The sequence below is a fragment of the Prionailurus bengalensis genome, chromosome D3 (genome assembly GCF_016509475.1).
Source record: "Prionailurus bengalensis isolate Pbe53 chromosome D3, Fcat_Pben_1.1_paternal_pri, whole genome shotgun sequence".
In the NCBI taxonomy this organism is placed as follows: Eukaryota; Metazoa; Chordata; class Mammalia; order Carnivora; family Felidae; genus Prionailurus; species Prionailurus bengalensis.
This window is the reverse complement of record NC_057356.1, coordinates 18017873-18032614: the sequence shown is the minus strand read 5'-3', so window position 1 is coordinate 18032614 and position 14742 is coordinate 18017873. Positions and strand designations below refer to the sequence as shown.

At 41.5% G+C, this 14742-nt stretch overlaps 1 protein-coding gene across 1 annotated transcript in view; it reads left to right on the top strand.

Annotated features, from left to right (window-relative positions):
• The first annotated feature begins 12126 nt into the window (after positions 1 to 12126).
• LOC122470340 (SV2 related protein) overlaps positions 12127 to 14742 on the top strand; it is a 77760-nt gene continuing 75144 nt past the window's right edge. Inside the window, exon 1 of the mRNA XM_043557825.1 lies at positions 12127 to 12449. Within this exon, the coding sequence (XP_043413760.1) occupies positions 12415 to 12449 (35 nt within the window). The 5' untranslated portion in view covers positions 12127 to 12414. The remainder of the gene's footprint in view (positions 12450 to 14742) is intronic.

The window sequence follows — 14742 nt, the reverse complement described above, 5'->3', positions numbered from 1 at the left end:
CGGCCACCAATAGTTTTTATTGTCGTCAGAGTGGACATAGGTTGCAGAGGAAGGGCCTTAGTGAGCCTGTGGTCCGTCTCTGACGGCATCAATGGAGAAACCTAGGCCTTTGATAACAGCCACCAAACATAAGGTGTACTTGCGTGCATTGCTGAGTACGTCACATGCATTACTTTCAGCCTTCACAGCACCCGTATGTATCATGACCCACACTTCACATCCCAGGAGACCCACGATGCTTACAAGTAGCTTGTAAATGGAGGAAAGGAGATTGGCAGGGAAGTCTGAGTGTCCCCAGAATAGCGCTGTACGGTTGAAATATAACCAAGGTCACATTTTAAATGATCTAATAGCCACATGAAAGTTAAAAAAAAAAATCCAATTAATTTTATTTTTCTTTTTTTCCCCGCCCGCCCCTGAAATTAATTTTAGCAATAGCTTTTACTTGACCCGATATGTCCAAGATATTGTCATTTCTTTGTAAGCATTATTAATGAGATAATTTACTTTTTTTTTTTTGTTTTTTTTTTTTTTTGTCTAAGTACATCTTAATTTGAACCAGCTCCTTTTTCATGCGCTCCATAGCTGCTCATGGCCAGTGGCTACCACATTGGACAACACAGCTTTTCAGCATTAGAGCCAGAGAGAATGTGTGCCCTCCCTTTTAATCACTTTCTCCAACTCCAGAGCAAGTGATGGCGCCTGCTTTAGTACAGAAATCAATGCTTTAGCTCAGTGGTTCTCAAAGTTTTTGGTCTCAGGACCCCTTGGTATACTTAAAAATTAATTGAACTTGAAAAAAAAATTGAGAGCTTTTGTTTATGTGGGTTATATCTAACTATGCTTATGCTATTACAAATTAAAATTGAGAAATAGTCGGGTTCCTTTTAAATTAAGTATAATGTATACAGTAAGACTCAACTATATTTGGTTTTGTGAATTTTGGCAAATGCATAATCATGTAACCACTACTACAATTGATACCATGATATAGAACCTTCCCACAACCTCCCCCCCCCACACACACACAAAATTACCTCCTGTCCCTTTGTAGTCCAGTTTTCCGCCCACCTTCAGCCCTAGCAACCACTGACCAAGAGTGAGAAAAGTTTTAAAATCCCAAGACTCCCAAATGATTTTGCCCAACTGTAGGCTCACGTAAGCGTTCTGAGTCCATTTAACGTAGGCTAGGCTAAGCTGTGATGTTCAGTAGGGTCGGTGCATTAAATGCATTTTTGACTTTGGATATTTTCCACCTATGATGGGTTTAGGGCAACATAACCGCATCACAGGTCAAGGAAGATCTGTACTCCTCATTCCATGAAGTTAACAATGCCTGAAGCCTGACCCCCGCTGCTCATCTGACCAGCATGGCTCCGGCTGTCATTGACTAATAGAAGTTCTTAAAAATAAAGACAAATTACTAATTTATGTTGATAACACTGCTCCCAGAAACCAGGCAGTGCCCGCTCTCACATCCATCAGGCAGATCAAGGATTTGCAGCATCCTGGGAGATCACAAGGTCATCTGTCAGAGCCTTAGGCATCTTTCAGCTGCTGGGATTGTTTTGCAGGTAAATGGCTTATTTGAGATCCTAACCTCCACGGGATAAAAACCCCAAGCGGTGTTTTCCCAACTGCCCCCACCTGTTACAGTCAGTCTCGCTCCTTTGACACCAAGGAGTAGGTCGCTAAATAACGCAACTTTGTAGCCACTGCCATCTCATTTCAATATTTAAATCACTGTCCTGTTTATTTTCTTATTTAAAACTCAAACGTGATTCAAAAGTCTTCTCCCAGACTCCGGAGGAGGGAGTGACCCGGAGAGAGAGGAGTCTAGCTCTGAATACCTTTCCCACTTTCTCTCCTACCCTCCCCTGTGTCTCAGAAAGCAGACTTCAGAAATTGTGATCGCGTTGTCACACAAAGCCACAAGAAAGATCTGGAATCCAAACGAGAGCCTTTTCAGTATTTTTAAAAAGTTATCGTGCTGTATTTTCCTATCACATAGGTAGACTATGAAAAGAGCATTGAGGGGCGCCTGGGTGGCTCAGTCAGTGGAGCATCTAACTCTTGATTTCGGTTCAGGTCATGATTTCCAGTTTGTGAAATCGAGCCCCCGTGTTGGGGCTCTCCCTCTCTCTCTGCCCTTCCCCTGCTCTCTAAATTAATTAACTGATTGACTGACTGATTGATTGATTGATTTTAACAAGGTATTGAATTCCATTCCAGCCTTTACAACTTGATACAGGGTTTGACACAGACTTTTCCTTGGAGTACTCTCATTAGTAGAGACCTCAGTGCCCCTCTCCTCAAAAGCCACACTGACCCAACACCTCTTAATAAACCCTGAGGGCAGGACTGGCACAAATGGCTGGGTTTGGTTGGCAACTCTCTCAAGGTAGATTATGTAGCATTTGGTGTCTTTTCTCCTTGGCTTTGGGTCTACATGCCTGTTCTGGAAAAACAAGACAACCCTTTCACAAGTGTGAAACACCTGCTTTTTATTTCCAGGCAGAGAAAATAAAAACAGAAGGATACAAGCTGTGGTTGCTTCATAAGACTATCCCCCCCCCAAAAAAAAAACCCGAACAAAAAACCTAACAGTAACAACAAAATGACTCAAAAATGGGTAAATTCTCCCTCAAACAGCACTCCAGCACTCTCCTGCCCTCCTCTCCTGTTGTCGTTTTTCCCAGAAGTCCTCTGACCACACAGTTGGCCTCATATCAGCCAACTCCCCAGATGAGTTATGGGTTGACCCCAGGGCCAGAAGGGGATGGGATGAAGTTGATAAGCATCATCTCAGATTTCTAAATGTTAAGTAGAGGTGAAAAGGGTTTCTTTGCTCAAACCGGACCCTTTGGGGAGTCAAATGTAGTGTTAATAATATTAAGACTACAGGTGTGAACTGGGCTTAAATAAAGAGATCCTTGGTTCTAGATCTAGACTGAAACTTCCATCTGGCTGGCTGCGTGAACTTAAGCAACTCATCTTTTTCCCTGGGTGTGATGGTTAATTTTATGTGTTAACTTGGCTGGGTCCTGGTGCCCAGATATTTGGTTATTCCGGATATTTCTGTGAGAGTCTTTTTGGGTGAGATTAATATTTAAATCTATAGACTGAGTAAAATCGATTGCCCTTCCTAACATAAGTGGGTTGCATCCAATCAGTGGAAGATCTGAAGAGAACAAAGAGACTGATGACCCCCAAGCAGGAGGAAATTCTGCTAGCAGATGGGCTTCAGACTTGAACTACAATACTGGCTCTTCTCTGGGTCTCTACCTTGCTGGCCCACCCAAACTATTTGGGGCTTGCTAATTTCCACAATCATGTGAGCCAATACCTTAAAATTGATCTCTCTGTCTCTGTCTCTCCCTTTCTCTGATAGAATGTATATCAGATTGGAAACATGAAAAATATAACACACAGTGATGTCGACTATATGAGGAAATAGGCACTCTTGGGCATCCCTGTGGGAGAGTAAATGACTATCTCCATCCTAGACAGTTTGAACTACTTAGAAAAATTAAAAATCTGCGTATTCTGTCACCTAAGTAGGTACCGTACACACACAAGAATAAGGATATTTATTGCAGCCTTATTGCTAATACTCAAAGATTGGAAGCAATCTAAATATTCAGCAAAATTATGGGAACCCCACGCAGCTTAGTACTGTGTACTATGGAAATAATGAGCCAGCTCTTTGTGGGTTGACAAGGAAGGTTCTAAGATTCCAAGACGTTGAGAGAGAACAGTGAGGTGCAGGACAATGAAATGGAATGCTGTTATTTGCAAGAGAGAATAAAAATTAAGTGATTGTAAATATAGGGCTAATAAAGAAACTGGGAACACAGCCCGCCTCTTGTAAGGAAAATATGTTACTGAGGACAGGGAAAGACATCCTTTCGTCCTTTTGTACCATGGGCATGCATTATTTATTCAAAAAATAATTAAAAATTTAAAACCTGAAAAACATAGGGGAAACGGTATCAAAACTGACATCCCTTCTGGTAAAAAATGTTCATTAGAAACTTGTAAAAAAAAAAAAGTGAAAAAGCAAGCTATCGTAGGATCAGTATGATCTCAAATTTGTAAAAAGATATTTATGTATGGGTGTCCCTGCATCACAAAATGATTGGAAGGTATACTCCCAAAGTAGTAATTCTGGTAATCTCTTTGTGGTATATAGTAATATGTATTTTTTATTTTCTTCTGAACGCTTTTGCATGTTATCTGAATTTCTATACTGATCATTTATTTCTTCTAGTTAGAAAAGCAATTTTTAAGAGAAGACTATATGTAAAATCTTGCCTTTCTTTCTGCAATAGTTCTGAATTGTTGCAACGTTTGTAACTCATATCCTGGTTGATCTCCAGTCTCCGGGGGATCCTAAAACTCAGCTTTTAGGCTCATCTTACCTCAGATCCTGATAATAATCATAATAAGACCACATTTAACCTTTCCTAGGTAGGTAGTCCTTTATAAAAATAATTTGCAATTAGCAGATGCAGTCATCATTATCTAATTTATATGGCCGATCAATTCGTACGTTGTGTATATTCACCCTCTTAAACTAGCAAGCCTCTATAGGCCTTTTAGAACCCGGATATGGTTGATCACGTATGTTTCCTCCTATTTGATGTTAATTTATGTCTTGTCAAACAGTAACTGTATTCCTCTCTTTGTTTTTCCCTAGTAAGAATGGCATTCAAAGTCACCCACTCCTGTTCAAACAATAGTCCTGTAAGACCTTAACACGTTGCCTCAAGAAACTGCCAGGTAGTTTTCCAAAGTGTTTGCATCTGCCCCCAGTTTCTGGCACAGGGCTCCCGGAACCTTTGTAGTTTCCTAAGTGGTACTAGCATCAGGAGCGTCTTTGGTTCTACTGAGGTGATTCCGAATGGGCTCTGGATGGCTCCTGGATGATTAGAAGCTTGGAACTTTCAGCTCTACCCCTCATCCTCCAGAGGAGGGACTGGAGGACTTAATAATTGATCATGCTTATATGAAGAAGCCTCCATAAAATCCCAAAAGTAGGGGTTTGGAGAGCTTCCAGGTTGGCAAAGCCAACCCAGCTCTGTGGGAACAGAAGTTCCTGCACACATGGGACCCTCACAGTCCTCACCCTGTGTATTTCACCCTATGCATTTATTCATCTGGCTGTTCATCCATATCCTTTAATAAACTGATGAATGTAAGGAACTATTTCCCTGAGTTCGGTGACCCACTCTAGCAAATTCAGTGAACCAGAGGAGGGGTTAGTGGGAACCTCCAATTCTTAGCCAAATTGAACAGAAGCTGTGGGTAACCTGGAGACCTACTAATTGCAGATGGTATCTGTAGTGGGGTGCCAGCAGTTTTGTGGGACTGAGCCCTTCATCCGTGGGATCTGACATTCTCTCCAGGTAGACAGTGTCAGGATTGAGTTACATCGTAAGGCATGCAGCTGGTGTTGCAGAGAATCGGTGGGTGTGGGAAATCATGGTATGAGAAATCTGGTGACAGAGGTGTGGTGAGTTTGGTAGTGGTGTGAAAAGTACAAGAGCAATCCTGGAAGGAGAGCTGGGTTTTTCCCAATTCGGGAAAACTGTGCAGGTTTTCCCTACACACGGGTTCAAAGAGCTCAAGGAACGAATGAGACCAAGGTCTCACCAAATAGAGGACGCTAATAAAGAGATAGAAATTATAAAAGGAAATCAAATAGAAATTATGAACTTGAAAGAATAACTGAAATGGAAAATTCACTAGAGGGACTCCACAACAGATTTGAGCAGGCAGAAGAAAGAATACGTGAACGCAAAAATGGATCAATCAAGATTATCCATTATAGGAACAGAAAGAAAAATAAAGAAAGAACAATGATCAGAGGCTTAGAGATCGATAGAACACCATCAAGCATGTAACACATGCTTAGGAATCCCAGAAAAGAGGAAAAAGAAAGGGGCATAAAAAATATTTGAAAAAATGATGGCTAAAATGTGATGGGAAACACATCCAAGAAGTTCAGGGAACTCCAAGGAGGATAAATTCTACACATCCAAGAAGTTCAGGGAACTCCAAGGAGGATAAATTCAAAGAGATTCACACCTAGACACATAATTAAGCTGTCAAAAGACAAAGATAATTTTGGAAGCAGAAAGAGAGGTGACTCTCAAACAAAAGGAATCTCAAAAGATTAACGACTGATTTCTCATCAGAAACCATAGGGAACAGAAGGCAGTTGGATGATATGTTCAATGTCCTAAAAGAAAAAAGAACTGTCGATCAAGAATTCTGCATCTGGCAAAACTACTCTTCAAAAATGAAGGAGAAATTAAGATATTACCAGATAAGCAAAAACTGAGATTTGTTTCTAGCAGTCTTGCCCTGCAACAAATACTAAAGGGACTCTTTCAGATTAAAATGAAAGGACACTGGGGTACCTGGGTGGCTCAGTAGGTTGAGCGTCCGACTTCGGCTCAGGTCACGATCTCACAGCTCGTGAGTTCGAGCCCGGCGTCGGGCTCTGGGCTGACAGCTCGGAGCCTGGAGCCTGCTTCGGATTCTGTGTCTCCCTCTCTCTCTGCCCCAACCCACTCGCATTCTGTCTCTGTCTCTCTCAAAAATAAATAAACGTTAAAAAATTTTAAATAAAAATAAAATGAAAGGACACTAGTTAGTAATTCAAATCCACCTGAAGAAATAAAGAGCATCTGTAAAGATACTTTCAAAGGTAACTTTGGTACTCAAAGGTAAATATGAAAAATGGAAAAATGTGTTTTTTGTTTGTAACTCATTTTTGTCTTCTGACTTAAAAGGCAACTACATAAAGCAATAATTATAAATCTATGTTGAACATTGTGTGCCCACACAATGCATAAAGATGTAATTTGTGGGGTGCCTCAGTGACTCAGTCAGTTAAGTGTCCAACTCTTGATCTCAGCTCAGGTCTTGAGCTCAGGGTCATGAGTTCAAGCCCCATGTTGGGCTCTGTGCTGGGCATGGAGCCTACTTTAAAAAAAAAGATGTAATTTGTATCATAACAACTTAAAAGGTGGGAGAAATGAAGATACACAAGGGCAAAGTTTTTGTAGAATAATGAAATTAAGTTGGTCTTAATCCAAACTAGATTGTTATATATTGAGATGTTAATGGTAATCTTCAGGAAACCACTAAGAAAATGACTAAAATATATATACAGTGAAGGAAATGACAAAGGAATTAAAACGGCACACTAGAAAACATATATTAACACAAAACAAGGCAATGATGGGGGGAATTGAGGAACTAAATAGACATAAAACAAAATTTGTTTTCTACATGATCAGTGATCACATTAAATGTAAATGGACTAAACTCTCTAAAATCCAGAGATTGACAGGATGGATAAAACAATATGATCCAACTGTATGCTGTCTACAAGAGTTTCATTTCATTTTATTTATTTTTTAATGCTTATTTATTTTTGAGAGAGAGAGACAGAGACGAAGTGTGAGTAGGGGAGGGGCAGAAAGAGAGGGAGACACAGAATCCAAGGCAGGTTCCAGGCTCTGAGCTGTCAGCACAGAACCCAATGTGGGGCTCGAACTCATGAAGTGTGAGATCATGACCTGAGCCAAAGTCAGACGCTTAACTGACGGAGCCACCCAGGCACCCCTACAAGAGTTTCATTTTAGATTCAAAGACGCAAATAGGTTGAAAGTAGAAGAATGGAAAAGTCTTGCCATGCAAAGAGTAACCAAAAGACAGCTGAGGTGACTATGCAAATTTGAGACAAAATAGACTTTAAGACAAAAAAAAATTGTTACTAGAGACAAAGAAAGACATTTTATGATGCGAAAAGGGTCAGTCCACCAAGAAGATATAACAATTGTAAGCATACACACACTTAACAACACAGCCCCAAAATACATGAAGAAAAAGAGGACAGAATTGAAGGGGAAAATGGACAACTCAAGAATAATAGTTGGAAGGGCACCTGGATGGCTCAGTCAGCTGAGCATCTGACTCTTGATCTCAGCTCAGGTCTTGATCTCCGGGTGGTGAGTTCAAGCCCTGTGTTGGGTTCTGCTGGGTGTGAAGCCTACTTAAAAAAAGAAGGAGAAGAAGGAAAAGAAGGAGAAGGAGAAGAGGAAGGAGGAGGAGGAGAGTTGGAGATTCCAATACCCCACTTTCAATAATGGGTAGAACAACCAGACAGAAAATCATCCAAGAAAGAGAAGTTTGAGCAACACTGTAGACCAACCATATCTAGCAGACATCTATAGAACACTCCCCACAACAACAGCAGAATACACTCGCTTCTCAAGTGCACATGGAGCATTCTCCAAGATAGACCATATGGTAGACCATAAAGTAAGTCTCAGTGAACTTAAAAAAGATTGCAACCATGCAAAGTATGCTCTCCAACCACAACGCAATGAAATTAGAAATCAGTGACAGAAGGAAATTTGGGAAATCACTAAACCGACGGAAATGAGATAACATGTTTCTAAATAATAAATAGGTAAGAGAAGAATTAACAAGGGAAATTAGGAACCACTTTGAATGAAAGAGATTGAAAATACAAGTCACAATACTGCAGAGAAAAGCCCATCACTTCTTCCATGTTGACTCATACCTTGAACTGCTTCTGCTTGATAATCTCGTCCTCAGGTCTCGATAGGCGTCCTGCCCGCTGATTCACATTTACCTCTTGCTTATTTTATGTCCCTCTGGCAACGCAATGTCTGAGGGATCATGGTTTTATTAGGAGAGCTTTAGAGTTGGTCTTTTGAGCCAGCCTACCAAAATGCAGGAAGAAAAACAGGACAGGATTGAAGGAAAAAACAAGTTCTCTCTGCCCTCTTCAGGCCTCTCTCCTTGTAGATTAGACATCTTGTACTTCATAGGAGAATGAGACGGATGACCAAGGGACTCTTTGAAGTTGTAAGCCTTTACATTTTTTAACAGGGCTTAACCTCCTAGCCAAGCCTTCCCTTTCTACTGGCTCCTAGGGTAAAGTCAGTAGGTAATTAACAGCTCCCCGCACAATGCCAGGGACCTGGGAATGACTCCAGGTGGAACTGCCACCCTACCAGCCTGGCTAGCAGACCAGGGATCTACCACCAAAGGTCTATTGTCCCCTTTCGGTTTTTTATCCAGTTTCAGAGAAAGAAAAAAAAAAATACAAATCTATTTATGAATTTAAATCCACAAGTTCCTTTTTAAAAATTAAAGGCCATTTTTATAACTAGTGGAATATTACCTTAATAATAGTAAGAGGATTTAGCACACAGTTGACAGGAGAACCACTTGTACACGACACACAATTGTATAGTCAGTATCTCAGGCTAAGGGGCAGCTTGTCAGTCTTTATTCCAGCCCCTATTGATTTGTTTTAAGAATCTGAGGTGAGAGATCGTGATGCATTACTCTGATGTGAAATAAAACCCATCTGGCTTTTGGCATGCCCCCATTTCCCAGACAGATGGATAATGTGGTTAGCTGGAAGTAACTGCCTTTATAATATTCATATCTGCTCAAGGATGTCTCAAAGATCAGAGGTCTGAACAAACATGGGTCGTATTTTTCTTGGCAGATGATCTAACCCAGATACAACTTTAGAACAGGGGAGCTCACTATGGTCCCCAGACCAACAGAGTCAGTGTTGAACCGGGGAGCCTGTTCAAAATGGAAACTCTCAGGCCTTGCCCCAGACCTGCTGGATTAGAAACTCTGGGGGTGGGGGACAGCTATCTGCATGTTAACAAGCCCTCTGGGGGGCTACCGACTGACACGCGAAGGTGAAAGCCACTGCTTTAGAAAACTATAACCATATTTCTTTTTTTTTTTTAATTTTTTTTCAATGTTTATTTATTTTTGGGACAGAGAGAGACAGAGCATGAACGGGGGAGGGGCAGAGAGAGAGGGAGACACAGAATCGGAAACAGGCTCCAGGCTCTGAGCCATCAGCCCAGAGCCCGACGCGGGGCTCGAACTCACGGACCGCGAGATCGTGACCTGGCTGAAGTCGGACGCTTAACCGACTGCGCCACCCAGGCGCCCCTAACCATATTTCTAAGAAAGCAGAGAAAACATTAATTCTGTAAGATCTTTTAACTGCCTGTTATGTGCTAAGTACTGTTCTCCCAGTTCTCGGAGGGGGGGGGGGGTGCCTCCAAAGTCTCCAGAGAGCAGGGAGGGAATCTAAATGTGGGAAGCTTGCTGTAGGCTGACTGCAGCCTTGATAGGGCCCGGCAGGCTGCCTGGAGGCCCCAGTCGCTAGTGGCCAGAGAAAAAGGCAGACCAATGGTCGAGGAACACAACTTCCCTCTTCCCCAGGAAGCTTGTGATCCTGGTACGTGAAATCTCTCCTTTTAACTGTTGAACAACTTGGAAGCCAAATGTTAGGATTATTAAAAAATTATTATGTTTTTTAAAAAAAGAACAGCTCTATTGAAACGCAATTACCTACCCCACAATTTGCTCTTTTTAAGCATATAATTTGATGACCAGTTGATGAACATTTGCGTTGTTTTCCACTTTTCGGTATTATAAATAATGATGCCACGAACATTTGTGCACAAGGTCTGTGTGCACTGCGTTTTCATTTTTTATGGGCACATACCTCTAAGTGGTATCACGGGGTCATGAGATAACTCAGTGTTTCCATTTTTGAGAAACTGCCAAACTGTTTTCCACAGAGGCTGCCCCATTTCACCTTCCCGGCAGCCGTGTATGAGGGGGATGTCCGGTCCCACATGCTCACCAACACTAGCTATTGTCTGGCTTTTTAATTTTAGCCATTCCGGTGGGCATGGTGGGATTTGTCACTTTGATTTCCATTTCCCTCATGACTAACGATGTTAAGCATTTTTTCAAGTTATTATTTGTCCGTTTTTAAATTATGTTGTTGTCTTTTTTATTATTGAGTTGGACGAGTTCTTTATGTTGTTTGAAGTAAGTCTCTTATCGGGGATATGATTCGAAACTATTTTCTCCCGTGCCGTGGGTTGTCCTCTCTTAATTGTGTCCTTTGTGGCATAAAAGCTTTTAACTTTGATATAGTCCAACGTATCTAATTTTTTCTTTTGCCACTTGTGCTTTGGGTATTGTGTCCAAGAAACCAAACTGCCTAACTCAAGGTCCTAAGGGTCTACTCCTGTACTTTCTTCTAAGAGTTTCATAATTTTAAATCTTTATCTTTAAAGTATTCTTGTTAACCCTTCAGACTACTCAAAACACATCTCTGTGTGGATCTACCTTACAGTTGTGGAGTAAACAACTGTCAAGATTTGTCTGGGACTCAGGGCTTCCCAGGACCTGGAATTTCCAGTGCTAAAACTCAGGGTCCTGGGTAAACCAGGATGAGTTGGACACCCTACCAGGGCGCCTCCAACTTGCCACCTCTAATAGAAACCATTTCCCTGGCTTTCCGTGGCTTACAATAGATACTGAATCCCTACTCACCTGAATGAAAGATCAGTTTGTTTTCAGTTTAAGGAGCATTTATTGAGTGCACACAATGTAAAACCCTGGGGTTGAGTTTAGTGAGGGATATTAAATTCCAATTTCAGTGCCCATAAATAAAGTTTTATTGTTCTAGGCCCTTGGGGTGCATCAGCAAACCTTTGTGGAGCTTAAGTTCTAAATAGGGCAGCTATTCTAGCAGGAGGGGAATGGTGAAACAGAGAGGGAGGATTTTTGAAGGCAGGGATTTGGTTTTATTAATCTTTGATTCCCCGGTGTCAGGGCTATAGAAATCAATAATGCTTGCCGAATGAATGAAGTGTGTGATCTTTGGCCTCCTCATATTTAACTTTTTTTTTTTCTTGATTCATTTCACTGGACCTGGCAGCCCCCCGATGACAGTGACATGCCTAACTTGTCGTCTCGCATATGCCCCAGTGCCTATTACAACGCCTGGCATGCAGTAGGTGCTCAATAAACAGTATCCTAACTCGTGCGTACTGTCTTTACATGTTTCATTCCCTTCCTGTGCTATACCAGCCTGGGTTTCAAGAATATCGAACTGAAAACAACATAAACGAATCCCTACAAATAAACATTTAGAGAGGCGGTGTCAGCCGAAGAGCGCTCATTGGTACCTCGACAGCCATTTCACAGGCTGGTGTGCCCTATAGGCACCCAGTAAAACATCACCAACCACGGAGAGCCTGTAAATTCCTCTAACCAGAAGGGCTCTCCCCGCCCCCTCTCCCCGCGCTGCCTGCTCTGCCCTCCGCCTCCTCCTCTCCGCCCACTCTCCTGGCGGCGGCGGCTTTGTCTCGTGGGCTGGTCCCCGGCGGCTCCCTCCCCCGAACAGCTGCCGCCGAGGGAGGAAGCGGCGCGGGAGCTGTCCAGCACCCCGGTGCTGAAACCCCGACCGCGAGCCATCCACCAACACCATGTAAGGGCCATGAAAAGGGCTCGTCCTGGCGCAGCGCGGACATGGAGGAGGACTTATTCCAGCTAAGGCAGCTGCCGTGAGTATCATGGGGGCGAGTGCGAGGCAGACAGGCTTTCCTTTAAAAAATGAAAACCTGCAAGGGGGCATCTCTGCATGGCTTCTTGAATTGAAAAGGAACTGTTTGAGAGGAAAGAATTAGGCCCAGAGGAGACAAGCCATTTTCCTACTCCAGGAGCCCAGCCTCTGTATCTCTGATTCAGTTCTATTTTTCAGATCCGTCAGAGTCTTGTGGGGAACAAGGGGTGTTATGTTTTCCCTTTTAATTGCTCGCGATCCTAAAGGGATTTTTGAGGTCTGTGTTTTAAGAAAGCGTTAGCTGCTGTTTTGAAATGTGGACTGAATTGATGAGTCCATATGCAATGACATCGGTTTTTCCCAGCCCTTCTCCGAGGCTGTGAAATCCCTAATTTTTCTGCAAGGTCTTTGGGAAGGGAATGATACCGATGTTGCAAAGTGGTGTCTAAAAAGCCGGAATACCTTCCTAGAGGGGAGGCTTGGGCAAAGTCTTGTTGTTTATGAAGTGTGTGAATGAGAGGGCTGTGCACGGTCGCTGAAACCTCTTGCCTTCTTCTGAATGAAAAGGTTTTTGTAACAGCCAGCTAGAGTGGGACTCACTGTCGATGGCTACCCTCAAGAACATCAGGAATACAAAGCTAGAGGATGGGAATTTGTAAGGAATGTCAAATTTGCTCTGAGAATCTTGGGGGAATAAAACCAAGCAACGGAAAGGACAGGGGCCTTGTAGAGGGGGCTTACAGATTTCTCCTACTACAAGCCGATGGTGATCTGTTAAGCAAATCCCAAGACTATGAGATGGGGCATGAACAGGGATTTCTGTTTTAATTTTTAGAAGCACCAGCTCTTTGGATGATACAAGTAGACATTGTTTGGATTTGTTGGAAAGGATACATCATTGTTAGTATACGTGTGTTTTCTTGACTTAAACATTTTTTTCCTCTCTAAGCCACCGAGAAATTCTCCCAAGTGACTTTTAGTGTGACTGATACAGCTCTCTGAGGCTCTGAAACCTGAAGGGTATTGTAATGTTTACTTCTCAATCAGTGTAAAATTAATTTTCATTTTAAAATTTTAATTATTCTTTTATGTTTTTATTAATTGATCCACAAACAGGGTAGCTTATGTAATGTAGGGTTATTTCACAAATGCTAAAGGATGCTCAGTGTTAGAATTTCCAGAGGTCAATGTATGAATACGTAAAAATATTCATATCTGAGTGTAAATCTCTTAAGGGAAACATACCACTTTCGTTGAAAATATATATGTCCAAAAACCAACCTATTAACTCAGAATAAAAAGTAACTCAGAAACTGAAATATGAAGTCTAGTACCTAGAATAGGAATACAATATATATTGGATCTGCAGTTTACTGAGATAAATTTTCAAAAAATGTCAGAGCATGTGAACTTTGCAGATTACTCAGAGACTCAGGTATAGACATGACACTATTGTGATAATTCTTTCAATTCAAAAAAAAGGCAAAAATAATCAGAGGGTTTTATTTATTTAAAATTTAAAATTAATTTAGTTTTTTATACTAATGTACAATATAAGGCACTAATAGAATCTGTACGGAGGATAAATAAAGTTCAAAAAGAAGCTCAAGAATAAAAAGTAAGTCTCTCTCTTCCCGAACTGCAGGCTAAGTTTCTTGATTGTTCTCCCTGATATTTTAACATGTATTATCCATTAGAGAGGCCAAATTGTGTACTAAGATTGCTGGCTCTCGAGTGACACAGACTTGAGTTCAGATCCTGACTTTGCCACTTTCTGCTTATTTGACTCGAGCAAGTGACTTAACCTTTCTGAGATTGAATTTCCCCAGCCATAAAATGGGGCTCATAATAGTACTTGATTCACAGAGTTGCCGTAATGATCCAGTGACATGACGTGTGCTGAATGCCTGGCAAACACAAAGCATTTGACGTATACTAACTAATATTATTATTACATCTAAAAAAATCATTTATAAAAATATGTAGAGGCTCCCTATGCTGAAAGCTTCAAAATTGTAATCTGCAATTTGAATGAAGTCAAAATTAGCCCTGAAATGTGTTGACCACTATTTATAAAAAAAGAAGTAAAAGGAACAGCCACGTGAATCTGAGTGGGTTACAAATCACGACTTAGATGTTTTTTAAACCACACCCTGTGTATATTGTGCACAGATTGCAGGCAACAGATTTCCTGAGAGCAATATGGTTTAAAGAAAAAATCAGAATGCCTTGTAGAGGGTTGGCAAGAGTGAACTTTGGAACAGGCTCAGTCTCATGGGAAGCCAAGTGTTAAT